Genomic DNA, 23,439 nt, shown 5'->3' on the forward strand with positions numbered 1-23,439 from the left:
ACACGAGGGTGCTCTCAGCTGGATTGGCTGGATTTGTGAGTGTATAGTGTGACTAAAAGCTGGGTGTCCTCTGTGTGGAAAGAGAGGATTTGGTTATTTCCCTGGACGTTAAAGCATTGTGCAAATTTATTTTGAATACAGTTCAAAAAGCAATACTAAAAAGTCCACTGTCATCATCAATCAATAGATTAGTATAATGTTGTATGAGCCTCTGGAATGAATGAAAAATGTTAAACATCATGTACAGACTATGAGACCATGAGCCTCCTGTGCACAGACAGGCCCCATTCTACATAGGAGCAATACACCAATATCAAAAGACACATTTAGAAGCTTTTTGTGGGAGTTTTCTGATAGTTTGTGTCGTATGCAGTGTCTGTCTAGTCTGCCTTTCCTTTGTATGGAAGCAAAATGACTGCAGATTTGGAAACATTCTCTGAGACTCTATAATCGGAGTGTGTCCTCTTTTCTAATTCTGGGGATACGTTTCCCTAAATGTCGCGGGATGCCCTCCATGTCTTCTCTTGTCATGGATGAGAAGCGAGCGGTTCCGAGGGGTCACACAGTGTTTCGTTGATCTCGCAGAATCTCGTGGCATTTTCAGGTGAAATAATGAATGCAGTCTGAGTTTCAAGGACACCCCAGAGTGGAAGAGAGAGACACAAAAAGTGTGGTAGAAAGGATGTCTGGAAAAGGTCAGTGGAGGTGTGGCGAGACTCAGTGGTGTGTGTGACAATGAGTCTGCAGCTGTCTTCAGGGGATGAAGGCGAGGGAGAGGACCAGGTGACCCGGAACAGCAGGGAAGTGAGGTGTAACGAAGAATTACTCCACCTGAATGGATGAGACGTGTGTTTTGAACCACTGTGTGATGTATGGGGATTCCCCTCTTGGCAGCATGGCTTAGTGATGACTGTTGTAACCATGACCATCTGTGCTTTGACTCTCATGTGATTTAGAGGAGCCTATTCCCCACAGACACACAGCAGGATTAACCAAGGTCTCATTTATCACAGCCCCAGGGTTTGAGTCAGGTCTGTTACACAAATCATGCACGTATGCATTATAATGAACCAGGGTAAGGTAGTGACCTCATCTACAGTGCGGCAGTCCATTACTCACATCAAACGTAACCTCTATCTCTTTCACTTTTACACCTTTTTGCGTCACAGCTTCGCCTTTTCTTCTTCCTTAACACACAGAGAGGATAGAAAAAAGGGGGGGATGATGGACAGATCCCCCCCCCCCACAAGACCTCCTAGAGCAGGGGTCGGCAACCCGCGCCTCTCGAGCCGCATGCGGCTCTTTAAGCCCTCTACTCTGGCTCCCTTGAGCTTAGACAAAAATAAGAAGGAAATAAAATAAAAATATTTGTAGGACTATTTATATTTTGTTGCACGGTTGAAAATGTTTCGTATCTTGTATTTTGAGGTGATACTGTGACACATACATTTTTTTTTCAAACTGTTTTAATTAGGTCAACTAAAATATGCATCACATCCTGCTACGGTCTCGCACCAGCGCCTTTTCTTGCAGGCGAATAACCTGACCCCCGGCTCGATGAGCGAACTATGGATACATCAAAGAAAATAAAAGTATCGGAGGAACACAGAGGGATTAATTCTGCGTGGAGAGAGTTATGCTTTCACAGCAAACAATGCTGGTTTACCGATATGTTTGATATGTGGAGAGAAGTTGTTAAAGGTGCTGCAGCCTTTACGTATTGGAGGAAAAACACGTAAGAGGAAGACAGCTGACGATCTTCAGTCATAATTCAATCAGTAAACTATTTTTAGGGTGCAGCTATATGTTTTGTTTATTTCAAAGTGGGTCAATTTAAATTATATTCATTTTCTTCAAATGTGCAGAGGACTCCCCAAGTGCTGTGTTAATTTATTTTAAAGTAGGCCTGTGTATTTTTTTTTATTCTCCTTTATAAGAGTTATTTGTTTATTATTAGAGGTAAACAGTTTTCTATAACGTAATAAATGCAAAATAATGTAGTTTTTGTCTATGATGACATATATGTATATATATATGACAATATATACAACTTTATAAGCTATCAAGCTATCAAATATGTTTTGCGGCTCCAGACAAAAAAAGATTGGTGGAAAAGGAGGCAAAATGGCTCTTTTGGTCAAAATGGTCGCAGACCCCTGTCCTAGAGGTGTGTGTGTGTGTGTGTGTGTGTGTGTGTGTGTGTGTGTGTGTGTGTGGTGTGTGTGTGTGTGTGTGTGTGTGTGTGTGTGTGGTGTGTGTGTGTGTGTGTGTGTGTGTGTGTGGTGGTGTGTGTGGTGTGTGTGTGTGTGTGTGTGTGTGTGTGTGTGTGTGTGTGTGTGTGTGTGTGTGTGTGTGTGTGTGTGTGTGTGTGTGTGTGTGTTGTGTGTGTGTGTGTGTGTGTGTGTGTGTGTGTGTGTGTGTGTGTGTGTGTGTGTGTGTGTGTGTGTGTGTGTGTGTGTGTGTGTGTGTGTGTGTGTGTGTGTGTGTGTGTGTGTGTGTGTGTGTGTGTGTGTAAAATATCGCTTTTCAATACCGTAGACATTCCTACGGGAGCAATTTCATTTGGTTAAGTGTCTTGCCCAAGGATGATTCCACAGGTCTATTGTTGGCTGGGAATCCAACCAACAACCTTCTCATTGGTAGGCGCTTGTCCTCCCTGAGCCACAATCACCCATGATGAATACATATCTGGTAGTAATTTTAATATTTTATTTTTACTTTAAGGCTGTCATAGAAATATTAATTACCGGAAAAATAATTTCAGCCTAATTTTAACAAAGCACCTCCTCCACCGTGTTTACTACTTGGAGAAGTAGATGATGTCGAAAATTAAATGAATATGGTTACATTTCTTACCATACTCTATTACTAGTTTCATACAGTACAGCTAGCGGTGTGGGACTTGAAGTATGGAAATGTCAGTCCGTCTGTTGGTTGGTCCACCAGACTCAACAAATATTGCATGTAAAACTTGCAATCACACTCTTTTTCCTGATATTCATGGTTGAATCACTGGAGACATAATTTAATTCACAGCTAACTTTTACATTTATCACTCATTAGCTCATCTAGAGTGCACACTAGTATGTCTGTGTACCACATCCGAAATGGTTGGAGCCCTGTTAATGAGTGGTGCTGTAAGTAGCCAATAGAAGTCTACTAATTGTGGCTCTAATTTGATAAAGGATAAAGGTGAAATTACAGTTGTAATGTCCCAATACCCAACACAGCATGTATAGTCAATGGTAACTGAAGTGACTTCACCACAATCATGACACAGCACAATGTAATTCTTCTCTTGGGAGCTTTTTATTTATTTCCTTTAACCATGTGGGAACACCTCCCAATTAGGGTCAACAAGATATTGCAGTCCTCCTAAAAACTTTACAGCACTCAGGAGATCATCACACTTGAAAAGTTCTGGTTTTCAGCTTTTGCAGGAGGACATTATAGACTTAGAAAGAGTACAAAGCAGATTGGGGAACGGTTCATATTGCAGAGGGATGTGCACTTCAAAGGGCCTGTGATTTCAGTGTTCAGAAGCAAGCAAGATCAAATAAAAGAGCAGGACATTAGCACCAAACACACACTTATTAAAGACTCCTAAGGGTGTCAGAACGGCTGTGGTACTTTTGAGGTCTCCTGAGCTCATATCTGAAGTAGTTGTTTGTGTTATTGAGATAAAAGAAGTTGAATTCTAAGACCCCATCCAGCAACACATTTAGTTTACAGCCATTTAATGGTAGTATAAAGCAAACCAAAAACTACCCTACGAAAACACAAACATGTAAACACCACATGAAAAAGACCCCATTTTGCCTAATGTGAATTAATGTATTTCTTTGTGTTGCTTGTTTATGATGCATTTCAATATATTTGACCTACATAAAAAGAAATGAATGCATGTGTATCCACGTGGGAGCCTGTTATTAATTAGGAAGACTTGGGTAAATCTTGCTTTGATCAGTAACTAACAGTACTTACACAGTTTGATTATTTACAGTACAAATAGATCTAAGTAATTGCAATGTCTTGAACATCTTTGAATTGAAATGGAACAATGTGATATTGACTTTGAGTATTGAGTTGACTTGAGATTATTAACCCCTTCATTTTTTTGTCTTTGTTTTGCCCGCAGTTAACGAATCCCCTCCAAAGTATCAACCTCCAGATCAAATGTGACAACAAGCAGTAAGTCTTCCTGTAACTAACATCTGTCTGGTTTTTCCACTCTCATACTGAACCTGACCCACAGCAGATGTAATGTTACCACTTTATTCACTCATGGTGCTCATTGACATTTTGTGCTGAAGTGTCAAATCAGTGACCAGAAACAAAGACAGAAAATATCTGATGAAAGAAACCATGTTTGCAGGCCATTCTGTCTGAACCTTTTGTGAGTTTGCAGTCGCAAGCTTTCAAATGTAGCTTCAGACTGCTGGAGATATCACCATTTAGCTTTTAGAGGTGAATGGGAGCAGAAAGTAGAGTTCTCTGGAGGCAATTCGCTTACACTTTCAAGACCTTCTGCTGCACAATAGCTCTGTCTCCTGTGGATATTTCCATGAATTGCCTACTCCGATGTAACTTTGCATTTGTCATAAAGTAGGAAAAGGCATCAGAAGTGTTTCAAACTCTTTTGAAAGCATTGCTCAACACTAACAGCTTCAGATCAAATAAGTTGAAATGGGTCTTTCACAAACAGAAATTAGTTCAAACTCTTTTCACCAGATGCTTCATTTATAGATAAAAAATACCAAAAAATAATATGACAACCAAAATCTATTTTGAAGGGGGGATTATGCGAGAAAGTCAGCAGCAAAATACACATGAAAAATGGTCTAAATGGAATCTAAATGAGAAAATGTTTTTATAATGAGAATCATTTGTTGAAAATTTGGTTTAAATAAAGTAATATTCTGTAGTGGTAGTATAAATACATTTAGACTAGCAGTAAAACACTTCATTCCACATATTACAATGTCCATGTGTATGATTTTAACCCCTACAAATGTTTGACTCTGAAAAGAACATGTTACGTTAAATTGTTAAACAGGTTATTTTTGCACCTGTGATTCACTGAGTGGCAGTCAGCCATTTATTCTCAATGGTGGGAGGGCTTGATAAAAATGTATGGATTTCAAAAGATGAACAGCAAAAGAGGTGAGCAGAGGACACAGAGAGACATCAACAGTGTGTCGAGGGAAGACTGGAGTGAGATCACTTATGACAGAGATGACTGGCAGCTGTCCTCAATCTGACATCTACAGTGCTCTACACATCCAGCAGTGTGAATCCTTAAAAAGCAGCCGGAACAGAGGGAGGGGTGAAAGGAGAGGAAGTTAAGAGGCAGCAGAGAGAGGGCAGGTTGTCGCGCAGAAAGGCTGTCTCGTGAAACTTTAGATTTCCCTGTCAGAGGAAGCATCAGCGTTCTGAGCTAAACTTGACACAATCACCATGGCTGATTTTCCTCGGCATTTCCCTCCACACTCTTCTGCACTGGCTGTAATTAAAGATCCAAAAAAAGCATGTCCAGCATCTACTGTAAATATGTAAATAAAGTCCCAAATAGAGCATTGACAGCCTTCAAGACCTCGCTTTCTTACTTATCCTCCATCCAGCCCAAGTCCAAAACAGCTGTGTGTGTGTGTGTGTGTGTGTGTGTGTGTGTGTGTGTGTGTGTGTGTGTGTGTGTGTGTGTGTGTGTGTGTGTGTGTGTGTGTGTGTGTGTGTGTGTGTGTGTGTGTGTGTGTGTGTGTGTGTGTGTGTGTGTGTGTGTGTGTGTGTGTGTGTGTGTGTGTGTGTGTGTGTGTGTGTGTGTTATCCCAGGTGTGTGTGTGTGTGTGTGTGTGTGGTGTGTGTGTGTGTGTGTGTGTGTGTGTGTGTGTGTGTGTGTGTGTGTGTGTGTGTGTGTGTGTGTGTGTGTGTGTGTGTGTGTGTGTGTGTGTGTGTGTGTGTGTGTGTGTGTGTGTGTGTGTGTGTGGGGCCCAGGCACTCTCCGCTCTGTCTCCATTCCCATTAGAGGAGCGTTCTGCTCTGCGGCAGCCCAGAGGATTTGAATGGCACAGGCTCAGGGTAATGGGAACATGGGGATACAGATTGGCAGGATGCTTTTTTTTAACTGCCAGTTCCATCATCAGGAGTAGCAGCACTGCATTTGTATCACCTTGTACTTTTTCTTTTATATCACTTCTATATTTGTATGCTCTCTTTTTTACTATTGTTGAGAAAGCACAGAGCCACAGATTCCCCTGGAGGTCACATAGCAGAAAATACATCTTGGTGCTGAAATCATGCACTCAAACAGACCTCTTCACAGCAGGCTGACATTACATGGAAAAGCACTGGGGGGATGAATATTATCAATAATGCAGCCAATAATGTATTCATTACACCTGCTTATCTGTTAGTAAGACTTACCATGTAAGCAGCTGACCTTGACAAACAACTCAAAAACACATTCAACATTTTTCCTGTTTAGCAGTGAGTTAGATAGACAGTTAGCTTAGCCACGCCTCAACCACTTTGAAGGTTTCAACCACATATGAAGGATTTGATTTAAATCCCTCTTGTCGATCCACAAATTCAATTTATATTCAGGAATGCATCACATAATGTTTGATGAGACCTTCCCACTCAATGAAAGCACATTTGCGTCATAATAATAACTTGAATATAGTGTACTGCAAATAAAATACTGCTTTGACTAAAAGAGTGTTTAATTAGTTTTTAGTGAATCTTTTGGCCATCTTGATCAGTTGTGATAAGGAACCAAACTGGCGAAGCTTTATTTATTGTGTCCCGCACCAAATTTGCAGCTTGGATAGAAAGTGAAAAAAAAAAGGTTGGTTCCCGCAAAACATAATACGGGAATGTGAGAGCAGACAGGTGTTGCTCGAATTTATCAACAATGTTGCAACTTTGTGCGGGAATGGCAGGGGCAGACACACACACACACACACACACACACACACACACACACACACACACACACACACACACACACACACACACACACACACACACACACACACACACACAAGGCCCAGACAGGTGCACAGGACCTACCATTTCCACACTTTTGTTAGCCCCGGGACCCGAACATCCTGTATGTAATGTAAATGTGTAGGGGGGGGTGTCCAGTGGGTAGTCATTGAAAATGTGTTCTGATATATGTTCTTCACAGAAAATGAGCCAAGGCCATTGAGTCTGGGTTTGAAAAAATAATTGATCATATCATTTTTCTTTAGCTAAATAATGAAAACGGGTCCCACAGACCCGAACACCATACAAGGGTTAAGAGCAAATACTGCACAGCCTTAAAAAGAGGAATCAGAATAGGATAGCTAACTGTCTCCCCTGGGAATTATCGGCAAGGTTCATGGCAAGGCTGCTTCAGACTTGGGATAGGTTTGCTGAAACATCTCATTTTATAGTACAAAGCCGCAGAGTGTTTTATATGTCTTTGCTTTGCTTTCTTTTTCCTCTTAGGATGCCACACACAGTTAAACAGAAGAATGCCTTCCCTCCAAACTTCATCCACTCTCTGGACTCCACACACATGATGCTGACTTCTCTCCACTGCTACAGGTATCATTTAAAGGCGCCCTATTATACTCATTTTCAGGATCATATTTGTATTTTGTGCCTCCACTTTGACATGTCTCCATTCTTTAATGTTTAAAAAGTTCTTTATTTTTCTCATACTGACTGTGCTGCGGCACCTCTTTTCACCCTCTGTCTGAAACCAGAGCCCAGTCTGCTCTGATACAGGTTAGCTGGCCGGCTCTGTTGTGATTGGTCAACGGCATAGAGATGTCCCGCCCCTTAGCTTATCAAGTTCAATGTGTTGGAGCGCTAGCCAATAGAAACGCGAGTGTTAAATAGTATTGTCATTATGTTAAAGAAGTAAACAAACAAGTCCAATGGAGGCGTTTCAGACGAGGGGGGGATGAGTGGAAGATAAACTCCTTCTGGAGGGAACTTTGGGATTTTAGCCTTTGCAGACCATTTACATGCACACAAACCTATATAACACTACAGGAAAGGGAAAACCCCCAACCCTAAATACAGCCCCTTTAACAAACTGTTCTTAGAGCATGGATATCTGGTACACCTTTTGGCCTATTCTTTTTAGTCCGTTTTCTATAGGCAGTCTCTAATTTGCTTTTGACATTGACTTAAAAATATGCTTGACCTTAAATGGCTTAGAAAATGTACCGTCTCATCTGGAATGCAATTATCACCTCAGATAAGTGTATGATATAGCTTTATAAATAATACGCTGTGCGCCTCTTGAAAGGTGTGATAACTCAACTCACGCTGGCTTTAAATGAACATAGCAGGGTTTTAGCCTGTAATACAGTCTTCTTCTTTTTAATGACTCTATTCCTCCTCATGTTCTCCCTCTTAAGTAAACCCCTGCATGCAGACTCTGATCATCCGTGTTCTCACTCTTATCCTCTTAGTGCTGGCCTGGCGTTCGTCTCAGTTCACGACTGTTTTTGGACCCACGCCGTCACAGTGGACACCATGAACAAAGTATGCAATTCATTTGTACTCCTAGATGTGCAGATTATTTCACAAGTCTTTGTTCTAATGATCCTTTCTGAGCTGTTTAATCCTGTCTGTTCACGCATTATCAGAGTTTATAATTCTCTTTTTTTCTGATTAATTGAAGCTTAAGGTGGCAAATGGGATTCAAGTCTCCTGGGTCTCTCTTGCTTTTACCTACAGACTTTCTTTTAGTAGCATCACTAGTGATTCTGCTAAGGTAGAGCTTTGTGAAGCCAGAAAAACAAACTAAATGGGTACTCAGTGACATTTACAGGCTGCTGGGTGCAGGGAGCCCCATCAGAGCCTGTTGTGCTGAATAAATGACCGTCTGCCCCTGCCTGCTGAAACTAGTTTGTCATGAGGCCCTGACGGAGACACAGCGTAGCATTAAATTGATCAAATTACCATAAAGTCACAGTCCTCTTTAGCCGTAGCTTTAGAGAACAGTCCCAGCTTTAGGTCTTCATCCAATCTCAGAGGAGTAACAACCAATGAAGCGATCCCCTCTCAGTACATTTCTTCTCCCTCATATTCTCTCGATGTGTGAGTATACGCTTTCCTCATTACACAGGTAATTGAACACAGCGGCAGAGGAGGGGGATTCAATATCTTAGTCCACACCAAAGCCCATTCAGAAAGTCCTTATTTTAATGGCAACTGATCTTTCCTTCGTCCTTCATTCGCCCTCTTTCTGAACCACCCAGCAGGGTTCCTGCGTGACGTCATTGGGAGATGTGTTCACACATGTGGGAAGAAAATAAATCAGAACGACTGAGAGCTTGTGTTCTTTCTTTCCTCTGTGGCTGATAAATAATACTCTAGTGACAGAAAATGTGTATCCATCCTTGTGTTTTATTATGCATTTCCCACTTGCTTTAAAGCTTTGATGGCAAAGTTGGTTTATCAATCATATCAAAAATGCCACAATTCAAACAGAAATCTCGACAAACATGAAAGATAGCGAGGACAAAAAATACCAGATTGATGATGCGACTGTATCCTTCCTTTAAATAAATACATGAACCTGAATGGCATATTTCCATCATTAAACTTATTATATATTTGGTGATGAACAGCAGGAAGTTCAAACTGTATGTGCTAACATGTTTTTATGCTTACATTTCTTGTGTTCGGGTCTGTTCAATGTGTAAAGTTAGCTAGCCAGCGCCACCAGCTATGCAGAATACCAATCCAGAATTGTTCCTCACTTATAAATACTCAAAATGTCAACATGTTTTCTAACACCTGCTGAGGGATGATTTTGAGATCCTGCAACCAGCACAGAAATGATGGCTCTTCTTTTTCCCATGCGCGCACTGTCAGCAATATCATTCAAATCAACACTTTACCCGGCATTTAACATTCTACGGTTTTTTCTTTGCAGAGCATAGTTCTCTGTGTTCACATACTTTAATAAAGAATGTCAAAGATACACAGGCAAGGCAGAGTGGTTTGAGCTTGTCGATTCAGTATTTGGGCCACGAATAACTAAAAAACGCTTCTCTCTGTGACTTCCTCTTCCCGTTAGATCTGTCGGGAACAGTTTGTCGCCCTGCACAGCCAGCCAATCCTGGAGGAGCTGTCCAAGTACATGGTCCAGAAATACTGCACTGGGATCTCGTGAGTTTACACACCAGGAACTCTCTCACACACACACACATGCAGTTCCTCTAATGGCGCATTTCCACCACACGGTCGGCCTCGGCCACGCTCGGTACTGCTTGGCCGCGTTGAGCCTTAACAGGGCCGGCTCACTTCATGCTACGCTTCCATTACAGTTTAGGAACTGGGGTAGTTACTATAGTAACGCAGTGTAGGCGGAGCCGTGACGTCATCTTCAATGAGAACCCCAGAAAAACAACACAGCCGTTAGCTGTTAGCACTCAGAGCTCACAGCTCCTCATATATGTTCAGAAACTCGACAAAAGTTAAACAAGTACACACCACAGACTGCCTGTGTCATGGTGAATACAGTCGCTGCTTTATTTATGTCTGTATAGGCCGTTGTTGTGAGTGTGGACGGTCGGAGCATATACTGAGTTAGCTTAGCCAATCTCCATCTAGAAAACACGCATTTTAAAAAAATTTCGCCTGCCGTCTGTCTGCAAACTTGCCAAAGCATTAATTCATGGTTTTTACTAACCGGTATCAGTATGTTGTTACTTCGGCATCATTTTGAAACGTGTATTACAATTAAATCACGGTCAAATATGTCCATCTTGTTGTAGTTGTAGCCCCCTTGCCAGCGATCCTCTCTCTAGTTTAGCATACTCAGCCCGACTCAGCCCTGTTTGTTGGCCCCGATAGAACCACAATTAAGTCTCAGGAGCAACACTGGCCGGTTATCCATCAGGGTAATGGTGTTAAAAATCTGGGTTTTTCGCAGCAGCTCCAATTTAGGAACAAATTATTATCAGAGTATCTTCGTTTTAGCTTAATATAATTTAATATTTACATGTTTCTTTTCATACTTAGTTACCAACAACTGCAATCTGTGCTTCCTCTGATTTCTTTTGTTCGTACACAACAACCTTCAGAGCCTTCAGACTCTCTGTCTGTGTTTATGCAACACTGTAGGATCTCTATGGACTTTTACGGTATAGCCACGATACACTGAACATGCACGTCCCACAAGTCCACACTAAAGGAACACACACATAAGAGGTTATGGGGTTAGATATAAGATTGTCAAAGTTGTACTAACATGCCAGATATTTTCCTCCACTTGTCTGTGACATTAGATACAAAATTACTTTCCCTCTCTCTCTTTCTCCATTCATCTGTCTCGCTGGCCTCGGGCTAGGTTATGCTCATCATCTGATTCTGTGTTTCTCTCTCCTGGATAATTGGACACCTTTTCTATAGCCTTTACTCCACAGCAGCTCCCTTACTATTTGTCTTACTCCCTCCCTCTACCTCTCATAAGTTTTACTGAACTAGCAGTCGGAAAAGTTTCATTTAGTTTTATCATCCTGCAGGCAGAACAGTGAGTGGTTAAACATTTAAATAGCCATTTGTCCGTGTCCTAATCACGTTTCACACAGTAACAGGTATGTTTTGCCACCTTTGGAAGAACTGATAATGTGCCGAAGTCATAGACTCGCTGTACTGACTGGTCTCAAAAACAACTTGCATCTTATATCCTGTGAAGGTTGAATATAATCAGTCCGAGAACCGATGAAGACATTTAAATGATGACTAAAACTACCCGAGAAAACCCAGAAAGTGCATGACTCTTTGACTTTGAACACAAACTTTGTCTTTCTCAGAGTTACTAAACTTTTTTCCTCTTTTGTGGCAGGGATGAAGCCAGCAAGAAGGATACCCTGAAATACGTGGAGCTGTGTATGTGTCTGACCAGAGTGCCCCAGACAGGTCAGTGTGTGTGTGTGTGTGTGTGTGTGTGTGTGTGTGTGTGTGTGTGTGTGTGTGTGTGTGTGTGTGTGTGTGTGTGTGTGTGTGTGTGTGTGTGTGTGTGTGTGTGTGTGTGTGTGTGTGTGTGTGTGTGTGTGTGTGTGTGTGGTGTGTGTGTGTGTGTGTGTGTGTGTGGTGTGTGTGTGTGTGTGTGTGTGTGTGTGTGTGTGTGTGTGTGTGTGTGTGTGTGTGTGTGTGTGTGTGTGTGTGTGTGTGTGTGTGTGTGTGTGTGTGTGTGTGTGTGTGTGTGTGTGTGTGTGGTTGTTTCAGGGGACCAAGATACAGGGTGATGATTTATTTTCCTAATAGGTTAGCAGGAATAAGAGAATGGCTATTATATTGGGTTTTAATACAATCGTCTATTTTTTTATCTAGTTTGCTAATTGCTGTTCCCTATATTGTATACAGTAATCCCATTGTATTTAGCTTCTTGTCTAGCCCAGCCTGCTCATTCAAACCGGAAAAGCCATTTATTGCGACTAAAATGAATTTAAAGCTTTTGTCATGAGTGGAGTGCCACTGCGAGGGTCTCTCTATTGTTGTCCAGTGAAGCTCTGAAGTGATGCTCTGTTGGTCAGTTGGACGGAGGCTTGGCTGTTATGTAAGCCCTCGCTCCATCTCCATCTGTACACTGACTGTCTGCTTGGCCCTGACAGCTGGGTTGTATAAATTGATTACTGTTAATTGTGTCCCTCCTCTGTCAGTGTGTGTGTGGCCCGGAAAAGTCCACTGTACTCAGTTTCTAATATAAAACTAGGCAGATATGCATTTAAGTCCACTATGATCTTCACTAGGAAGCATCCTCAACTTGTTATTGAGGTCAATCAGGTTTCAGTGTGTGATCCAGCAGGACAGCCGATGAGTCAGGAAGATCTGTACACACAGAGGGGAAAATGCTGCAAAACACACTGATGACTTACATTACTGTGTTTAACAGCTTGGGTCTGGCTTTTATGAGGATTTCGGTTTATTTGATTAGTAAATGTTGGCTGCAAGTTTGTAAGAACCATACAAGTTGAAACACGTCTTTTATTTTTAGATGTTACTTTGTCTGTGTTTAAGCGAATAAAGTACTTTCTTACACGCTAAATTCAGAGCCATATGTGATCAAAAGTGCAAATATACTGCATGGAGTAGATTGAAGTTAGAGTTCTTTGCTGGGAGATCTTTCTGATTTTAATGAGCAAAAGACAGTTTATATCAGTTCCTCCCTCTTATTAATTTAAATCATTCATCTCAACATCATTTGCTACCAGTTTTAGCATTCCTTAACTTTTTATGTCCTTTCCTCAATAATTCAGGCTGAAGCTTCTGCTGGTGTAGGCAGCTGACAGAGAAGCTAAAAGCACACAGAGTGCAGGCCAGGGCTTCACCCAGGGCAAATATTAAAATTCAAGTAGTATATTAAGTTTTGGGAATTTTACTGGTGCTTAGGAAACAAAAAGGTTCTATCTAAGTTCCTGAGTTTGACCCAATTAAAAAAATAACTTATCCTATCCTAACTCTGCTTTGTGTTTTGTTCTATTTGGCACATGTAAGAATGCTAACACGCGAAATATAAGATAGTGATAATAAACATCAGCATGTTATCGTAGTCATTCTGAGCCTGTTAGCATGCTGACGTTAGCATTTAGCTAGAGTTAGAGCCTTACAGAGCTCATAATTTAAGATTTGTAGTAATACTGCCAATTAATGAATTTGATGAATTGTTATCCTAGTCCCAGTCCAACTGTTTGTTACAGTGTTTTAAACAATGCAATGCTGGCAAGTTTGCAGCAATTAGCTTTGTTAGCATATGTAGCTTGCTGAAGTGTTTTTAAGTTTTGTGTTTAATGCAAATGTACTTTTTTTCTAACTACTGTACAAAGACCTAAACCTGCTCTGACACCTCGCCTCTTGCTCTCCAGGTGACTTCGATCTGCAGCAGGTGAAAGCATCCACTTATTTCTTCAGCTGAGAGGCTCATGAGGGCGATCCAGCAGAGGGAAATGAGTGAAATCGACAGAGTGCTGCAGGGAGGCTGACGGCCCCCGGGTCTCACCGGCTTTGTCTCCCTCAGACATCGGGACATTGATCCTCGTCCACAGCTAGACGGGAGCTGCTGGAGGCGTTAACACACAGTGAACCTGCCTGATTAACTGACTAGTGGACTGATGGATGGATGGATGAGAAGTAGGAATACTCATCCAGCCGAAATGATGAGAGAATCAGCACCCGATAGGAATGTAAAGACCTCATTGAGTGAAATGACCTTTTTATTATGGATGCTAATACCATATTCAGGTAAATGTGTGTGTGTGTGTGTGTGTGTGTGTGTGTGTGTACATGAGCCATACTGACTGCATCTCTATGCAACTATTATGCTGCTCTATATACTTTACCCCCTATAAACTGTAATTGTCAGTGATGCAGTATGAGGCGTGTGTTTGTGTGTTTGATTAAGTGTGTTATTATGTGTGTGTGTGTCCTGCTGTGAGGACCTCCGCAGAGCGTGGACTTGCCTCTGGTCTATCCTACCTCATCATCGATCCCATCACTTACTGGATGGCAGGATGCTCTCTGACACGATATGTAGGCGGTTTTATAAAGTTTGAAGAAGAGGCATCTGAAAAGGAAATGAAAGACAAACTGAACCGGGGGATACCAGACCCTCGGAGAAATCTGGAGGGATAAGTCAAAGGGTTCTTGGATAGCATTGTGCCACATGAAACTCTTGATTCTTCACTATTAGGAGTGACTAAACACCTGACAATTGCTCTAAAATAAACAACTTTCTTAAAATGTCTGCTTATTAATTCAGCGGTTTCGAAGAAATGGCTGGTATTCATACTGTGCTTAAATAGGATGAATGAGAGCCTGATTTTTTTTTGTTATATCTGCATATTTCAAATCTTTTGTGTATCGTGAGATGAAGGCCTCCTTTTAGATGCACCACAAAGGGTTTGCAGGCTTCACTAATCAACTCAGATCTTATTTTTCTGGGCCAGTGCCACATCTAGAAGTAAAAATAGCAGAAGTGCTATCTGATGATTGCTGGGAACGATACAGCAGTTTCAGACAAAAGGTGCCGTTGATGTTCAAAGGCAAATGTAGATTGTAGCCAAACAAAGCTGGCTGAGTGACAATGTAATGAAATGGAAATAATCTTCAAGGGGGCATAAATAGTGCGCTGGTCAGACTGTAGATTTTTGGGATGATTTGCATAGCGACATGCACAAAGAGATGCTGCTCAGATTTTTTGGAAATGAGTTGCTACTATAATCTGTTATTTTATCATCTTGGTAAAAATCAGCAGCCATCCAATGACTTGATTTTACACTGAAATACTCTTTTAAATGTGATTCATGCTCAATGTGCTTTCTGTCAGGACAGCCATTAGTATTGCCATATTATAGGTACAATCACGTTTAATACGTCAGAGGACGGTTATTGATTTATTTATTTATTTTATTTTTCTATAACATGATTTTCGGTTATGGAAATGTAGAAGTTTTCTTTATTGGCATATCTGATTTGTTTTGAATAGCTTCCATGTCTTGTAAACTAATAACTTCAAATACATGCAGAATTGTATTACTACACTGGATAAGAAGGACACACCTCTTTTAATAGGATGTTAATGAATGTATTATTTAAAATTAAGTTACTTTATTGAAAAGTGTTTTCTATTTAATATAATAATATAAATGAAAAGTCTGTGACTGGTGTCTGTCATAACAATGTTCAATGTATTGTGTATGGGGGTCAATGGGTCACATGACATGGAAGATATTGAAACATCTAAAATAATTTTCTATTAAAAATGTTTTTGTTTAGAAAGTATTTCACATAAGACACATTTACCCTCACCGCGGTTAGTATCAAAGTGTAGGAAATGCTCGTCTTTCTTTCTTGATGAGAGTTAGATGAGAAGTCATGACCCTCACATCTGTATGCTAAATATGAAGCTGGGGCTTAGCATGTATGTGCCGTTTCAAAATGAAGTTTACATCACAGATACAAAAACACTACATTTCCATTTTTATTGAGTTTTACTTTTCCAAACTCAGCTGCTGAAGCCACTCGGTGTCCTTCACACTGAAGCTTCCACTATCAAACTAAGCCGAGGTGTCCTTTGTGGCGGCGTTGCAGCGTGTCTCCTCTCCTCTGTGAGGTCAGGTGTCAAGGACAGAGCTTTAAAGATCTCTCAGGATCTCACTTCACACACACTGAGCACAGTTCACAGCTTAGCCCTGACACCGGGCTGAGAGGAGAAATGTAGGCCAATATCACTTTTTAATGTCGTACTGAAACATTACTTTTTTATGACTGATTATACAATATTGTTTATTTTTTACGGTATACCAATTACGACATTTATTTTATGTTATAACACACTATGACTTTTCTATGACAAATTATGCATTTTTCATGACTAATCATAAAAAAGAATGCAATGTGACCTTTTTAGGATTTTTATACTGTGACTTTTTTATGACAAATTATTCCTTCCTTCTCTTTTTTCATAAAATACTATACTATGATATTTTTATGAATCGTCACAGTTACTTTTTTAGGACATATTATCTCAAACTACAATCTTTTCTTTGTATGACCAATTATAAAATGCCTTTTTTTTTTTTACATATACTTTCAATTTGTCATGACATCTTTGTATAACATGACTATACTATTCTTCTTTAAATGGCATACTATATTAGACAGTTTCTGCCTTTTTTGACATACTACACTATGACCATTTATGAATTTATACGACATATATACCTTTGACAACATGATATTTTTACTTTACTATGACTTGTCTATGACTTATACTGTAGGCTTCAACACATCATGACCTCCATATCAAGGAGTGGTCATGGATGAATGGATTCTGAAGGTATAAGTGTCTCGATCAATAGCTGCGACTCGCGCCACAGGGACGGCTATAGGAGCTTTAAAACGCTGGCAGTACTTCAGTTAAAAAGGAAGAACACATGGAGGGTAAGTGCAGAGGATCAGGTCAGAGAACATACATGTTGAGATGACGGGAGCAGAAACTACCATTTTCTTTGGCTGAGGAAGTAAACAGGATATCAGAGGTGCTCATACAGCAAAATGTTAATGCCTGTATCATTTACTCTGGGGTTATTCCAAGGATGTCTGCTGTCAGATGGGAGAGCTGCACCGAGCCGACCTGCAGTATCCCTAATGGAGCACGGCTGGTAGCAGGAAGTAGTCAAAAAGCCTCCATTACTGCTCCTCTCCTGAGAGATGTCCTGTTGATGATGTTTCTGTATCAGGGAAATATAGTGCAAAGGTGAAGAAAATATTATCATTTACTTTCTTTAAAAAAAGTTTTTCCCTCTTTGAGCCCATACAGTTTTATGCTGATGGATCAGACTCTGTAAAAGCTGATGTCTCTTGACCTTGTTTGTCTTTTTCAAGTGATTTTTTGAATATGAATTGCCTTAAATACTAAATATTTGTTATTATTCATTGAGATCCTAGGCTTTAAAAAGTCTCTGGACATACATCTTACGGTATATAAACTCAGTTAAAACATTCAATGAAGCTCTGTCTGACCTCTACTCTGTGTCATACTATAATTATAATACTGTATGAGGTGTTTTGTTGTAAAATGTTCTATTTAATACTTAATAAGAATACTGCATTTTATTATATTATGTTATGCTCCTTTCTTTAAACTCGTTACTGTAGGCTTAGCAAAAAAGAAGGTGATTTTTAACAAATGTGTGGCCATTTGAATACATTTGAAGTCCCCTAATTCCCTTTGAACCGTCTTCATCAGCTGCTGATGAAGACTGGGGGATGCAGCTGAAAGCTCTGGAAAAACAAACAAGTGGACTGTGATTTAAGATTGTTTCATCATGCTCCTTCTTTCAAGGTCAGGAACATTGGGGTACTCTGTATAGAGTAACTAGAGTGTCCAAACTAATACAAAAAAAGTCACTGTACCCATTTGTTTATAATGCAAAGCTCCAGTAAACATGAGAGCCTCAAGTCCTTTTCTTTAATGCCATACATCTCAATATTTTGGTGTTATTTCTTTGCATTTCATGTTGTGAATGTTGTTGTCTTGAGGCTTGAAATGTCAGTGCCTCTCTATCTGTGTTAGCCTTTTGATAACCAGGACTGGGGGTGTTTCCCTGTCTCACAACTGAAGCATGCTGGGATACGCTGTAACCCACCATTACGAGAAATAGAAAGTGATGATTATTTGGCATGGCAGACATATTAGTATGGAATATTGTCTGCTTTACATTTAAATTACATTTGAATTAAATGTCGACAACATATGCAGCTATTTCCCAGAATGACACCACACCTGCGTTAGTGAATCTCATCGAGGAGATATGAGTGTGGGGCTTTTAGCAAACTCGTTATTACCACCACAGGATCATGAGAGAGGGAACACAGTAGAAGTGTTGGTTGCTTTCTACCAGAGCTGGAACCGCTCTCAGATAGCTGCAGCACTCTCTCTCAGAGCGCTTTGATTACCTGCCAGGCTCCTGGGCTATCCCTGCCATCTCCTGGCCCTCGGAGTCAGGGAGGGTCGGCACTCAGCGGCTCTTTCAGGGGAGCAGACAGTCCCGGGGTGGGGGGGGGGGGGGGGGGGGGGCATGTAGGGCAAGAGCCTTCTGTCAGCGGGTGAGAGGAAGTGGGGTGAGGGAGCGCTGCTGTTTGAGAGAGAGAGAGACAGGTGGTACAGTGTGTGTGTGTGTGTGTGTGTGTGTGTGTGTGTGTGTGTGTGTGTGTGTGTGTGTGTGTGTGTGTGTGTGTGTGTGTGTGTGTGTGTGTGTGTGTGTGTGTGTGTGTGTGTGTGTGTGTGTGTGTGTGTGTGTGTGTGTGTGTGTGTGTGTGTGTGTGTGTGTGTGTGTGTGTGTGTGTGTGTGTGTGTCAGTTTGAGTTTCCTTTGTCTGACCTATATCCTGACTGACAGGCAGTGATGGCTTGATTAACAACCATCAAACACACGGTACTCACACATCTGGTGCCTGACTCAGAGAGGCTTCAGTGAACTAGACCTGCGTAGATGAAACGTGTCAGAGTCCCTACTTAGGATCCAATGAATTTGCTTTTTTATTTTGATGTTAAAAGGCTTCTTTAGGATATTTATTTGTATAAGATTAAGTGGAAGTTTGGACTTTTAAAGTAGCAAGTACTACATCTACAGAAGATTCATCATGTGCACTAAGCTTTGATTGGAAAAATCACTCAAGTGTTTGAATCTTCAGTTTCCCCTTCGGAGACCATCTGTCCCAACTGTGCAGGGAAAACTCTGGCTGCCACACCAGCAGTATAGACAAAATGCCACTCTTGACTTATCAAGAAGACCTAAGTATGAAAGAATAATGGACTCAAGAAACGTTTGATGTCTGAGATGTTTTAGCATTTTATAAAAAGCGTTGTCGCCACTTTCTGTACGACAGAGCAAAAATGGTTTTCAAAAGCTTTCTCTTCATAGCTTTTATACAATGTATATAAGTTAGTCTTAAAGGGGCCCTACTATGCAAATATTCAGGTTCATATTTGTATGTTGTGCCTCTGCTGGGACATGTCTCTATGCTTTAATGTTCAAAAAGCTCTTTATTTTTCTCATACTGCCTGTGCTGCAGCACCTCTTTTCACCCTCTGTCTGAAACCAGAGCCCATTCTGCTCTGATTGGTTAGCTGGCCGGCTCTGTTGTCAACCGCTTAGAGATGTCCCGCCCCTTAGCCTATCACGTACAATGTTTTAAACTGTTAGCCAATAGAAACGCAAGTGTTACATATTGATGTCAGTATGTTACAGTATGTAAATAAATTACAACGGGCACATAAGAGGCTTTGAAAATGTCAAACTTTATAATGACAGCATTGAAATACTCAAAACAAAAATCCCAAAATTCAGCATGAGAAATATTTTCATCTTTTACTGAGTTTGAAGTGTCATTTTTATTGATAAGCAGACAAATAATCAGATTATATTAAATAAGTATGTAAACAATTATAACAGAGATTCATATGCCTTTGTAACTTTGACACACACTGTAATATAATGTCTAACAGAAAGCAGAGACATTCACCATCACATGCCTTTACTGCAGTAATGATCTGCTTCTAATAAGAATTTTCAAACTTATTATAACTTATTTGTGTTCACTAAACACACAGCAGAGGAATCATTCCGTACTGAAACACAATTTATTGTATCTTCTTCACGTGTTGCAGTGAGATAAAACTGACAGAAATGATTGTACTAGGAGGAACTTACTTAAAAAAAATATTTCTACAGCCACCCACACAAGGACACAAGTGTATGCTAGGCACTATATATGCACGTTGTTAATGTTATGGGATACGACAACTAGAAAAAGCCACTAAATGAAAATCAGGCCCCTGACACAGAAACACTTGTGCTGCACTGTTAGTGTCTGATTTCACTGACAGCGACTGCCTGAGATACAGGGGAATATATTTATTTATTAATGGTTTAGATATCAGTTAACACTAGACCACACACTACATGTGTCTGTAGTGTTTAGGTATGAATTGGAGTTGGCTTTGTACCCTTTGTAAAGAATTGAAGAAGAAAAATACATAAAGAACGAAAAAGAAAGAACGCGAAAAAGTCTGAATGTAAGTTAATAACAGATGAATGCAGAGTGATCACTGTTTTAAATGTTACTGTTAAGTACAGGAACAAGTATAGTATAAAGATTGTGTCATATACTCTCTAGTGGCCAATAAGAGAGAAATCATATGATTTTAGATGTAAGGATAACATAATCCCTCAATCCGAAGAACAGCCCTTGTATGCAAACGCCCTGATCTCCATATTTTACCGCCATGGATTAACCCAAAGACTCCTTAGAACGGGAAGGTGTTTTAACTCTGGAGACGCTGATTGGGACGGAAGAGGATAAGGACCACAAGTGACATTCTGAGACGAGAGTCAGAATTCTGAGATTTTCAGAAAAAATATATAATAATTTTTTTCTCAGAATTCTGGCTTATTACTCAGAACAAAAAAAAGTGTTCATCTTTTAAAAAAATGTCCCATGTGGCCCTAATCCTCTTCCGTACATTGGAGACACAAAAGAGAGATCTCTAAAGAAAGAGTCGGGGCGGGGGGGGAGAAAATGTTTGAAAGCACACAACGTGGCAAACAGACTGTTTCTGTTGTAGCTGACGCATGTGTGTGAACAGCTGCTTACATTAACGTATAAATAATACATATGTTTAATAAATGTGTTTGTAAAGTTGCAAAAAGAGGGAAAAGTGCATTTAAAGGGTTCTGGGCAACATGCTAATTAGATGTCAGAGGTTAAGAGTATAGAAGGCAAAATCATCGAGCAGTAGTAGCATTCGTCAAAAAAAAATAACATTTGCAAATGAACTGTGGAGGGAGATTAGAAAAATAAATAAACAAATGAAACATACACAGTAGAAGAAACCATGCAGAACCCACAGCATCTGGCGCAGTATTATACAAACTGTGAGCGACTGTAGAAAAACAAGTGATACATCTTCTGTGATGCAAACGGTTTTGTTCTGCTTTAATTACATCTTCAAGTAATATGAGTCCAAACAGATGATCGTAAGCATTTTTGGTCCAAGATTAAAAAGATTTCATTTCAGCAAGTCTACAGTAACAGTAAACTAGGCTAACTGAATAAATAGTCGGCTTTACATGATGACAAATAGAAATAACCAATCAGAGTACAGATTTAAACCTAAATATCTGCTACAAAATCAGGCTTTAGACATAATCTTGTGAAGTTTGGGAAAATATTGAACCTCCATCAACATCAACAATAAAACAGAACTTAACCTGACCACATCATCTTCATCAAACACTTATTGCTGTCAATATTACCAAACGTGTTAAGTGTAGTATAATCTGATTAGTACTTTTAGTTAGTTTATTCAGTCAGAATGATTCAACAGTTTTAGACATGTGCATACATAAAAAGAAACTTTGGTTTCACTTTGTTCGTTCTTCAGCTTTTATTAAAAGTGTTGGGTTGATTGAGAACATTGGAGTTACTTATGAGGTTTAGCTACCGGCCATTTGTTTTTTTTGCAATTCATCCTTTCCGTATCCTTTCATCTTCCTCTACTGTGTGCTTTCTAATGAAGTAAAAATGTCCATAAAGTTGTTTTGTAACTAAATTAATTTCTTGTCCTGAGACGGTCTCTCCAGAACACAATGAGAAGTTCAGTCAAACATTACCATAACAAGCCTCGATATAAATACTTTTTCAAGGCATTCAAATAGGTTCCAAAGGGCATAATTTGGGCATAGAACAAAAACACAACAGATCTCAAAAACACTGTATAAAAATACTTACAAACCTTCAACCTTGTCCCATTTGGAACTCTCAAGGTGGATAACAACACAGGGACTGAAACTAAGCAAAACGAAAAATGCAAATCATTGACACTGAAATATGAAATCCAATGAAAGGAGAATAATAACGGTCCCGAACAGACCGGAGGGATTCCAATTTCCAGTGTCATTACCCAGTAATGGTCCAGGCATTAATGAGATGTGGTGAGTATAATGTCAGGTTCAGGACAAAATGTTCCCTTTTTAATGCTTTTGGACACAACTCAGCGGCGTCTGATGGACTCTTATTGAGGCGTCAATGACAGAGGCACGCTGCAATATACATCCTGCAAATGATCCGCACTGTCCTTGGCTGTCGATCGAAGCTGTAGCGTTTACAGTAAGGCTGAGCTCTGCACACGTTTCATTATCTGTATGGAATTCACTTTGGCTTAGAAACAATTTGCCCAAACTGCTGCTGCAAGAAATATGAGATTCATGGTCATTATGCGAGTTTGAATGGATTTACATTTTGAGTCGTAGAAAATTCTGTGTAATTAACTGGCAGTGAATAATAATTTCTAAGATACATTTGAATACTTGGTCTGTTACTACTCACGTGACTACAGTCTTTCAACTATTACTTTAAATAATCTGCTGTCAAGAAAAAGTGTCTTTGAGTCAGGGATATTTTTATTGGATTTACGAATCTTATAGCTGCACCAATGTATTTTAGGCCACTAAAATGGAAAAACAATGACAAAACAAGCTGACATTGTATAACTTTCAGCATACACAAGCAACATTTTAATACCACTGGAGTCTTCTTTCTGGCCACCTATGTTTTTATATCTATATTATTCTGGTTTAGTCGATACCAACTCCTTAGGGAAACATCTGATTCTCTTGCTTGTTCAATTTGCAGGGTCAACAAATGTGTTTTAGTTTGCTGAAAACGTTTGCCTTGCGCTACTGAAAACAGGTTTGATGAGTGATAAGACTGCAAATCTATGGGCTCTAAACCCAAAGATTGTTGCTATCAATGGAGATACAGATCCCTCTCTTTTGGTTCATCACTACAAGGAACTCCCTTAACCTGGTACCTTAGTCATTTTATTCATTGTTGATATAAAAAATATTGATTGACGCAACTT

At 40.1% G+C, this 23,439-nt stretch overlaps 1 protein-coding gene across 1 annotated transcript in view; it reads left to right on the forward strand.

Annotated features, from left to right (window-relative positions):
* Window positions 1-15,640, forward strand: part of polrmt (polymerase (RNA) mitochondrial (DNA directed)) — a 53,247-nt gene extending 37,607 nt beyond the window's left edge. Inside the window, exons 16-21 of the mRNA XM_034147781.1 lie at window positions 4,139-4,191; window positions 7,492-7,590; window positions 8,469-8,541; window positions 10,085-10,176; window positions 11,858-11,931; window positions 13,878-15,640. Of these exons, the coding sequence (XP_034003672.1) occupies window positions 4,139-4,191; window positions 7,492-7,590; window positions 8,469-8,541; window positions 10,085-10,176; window positions 11,858-11,931; window positions 13,878-13,927 (441 nt within the window). The 3' untranslated portion in view covers window positions 13,928-15,640. The remainder of the gene's footprint in view (window positions 1-4,138; window positions 4,192-7,491; window positions 7,591-8,468; window positions 8,542-10,084; window positions 10,177-11,857; window positions 11,932-13,877) is intronic.
* Window positions 15,641-23,439: the final 7,799 nt, after the last annotated feature.

Source organism: Trematomus bernacchii, unplaced genomic scaffold, assembly GCF_902827165.1.
Source record: "Trematomus bernacchii unplaced genomic scaffold, fTreBer1.1, whole genome shotgun sequence".
Taxonomy (NCBI): domain Eukaryota; kingdom Metazoa; phylum Chordata; class Actinopteri; order Perciformes; family Nototheniidae; genus Trematomus; species Trematomus bernacchii.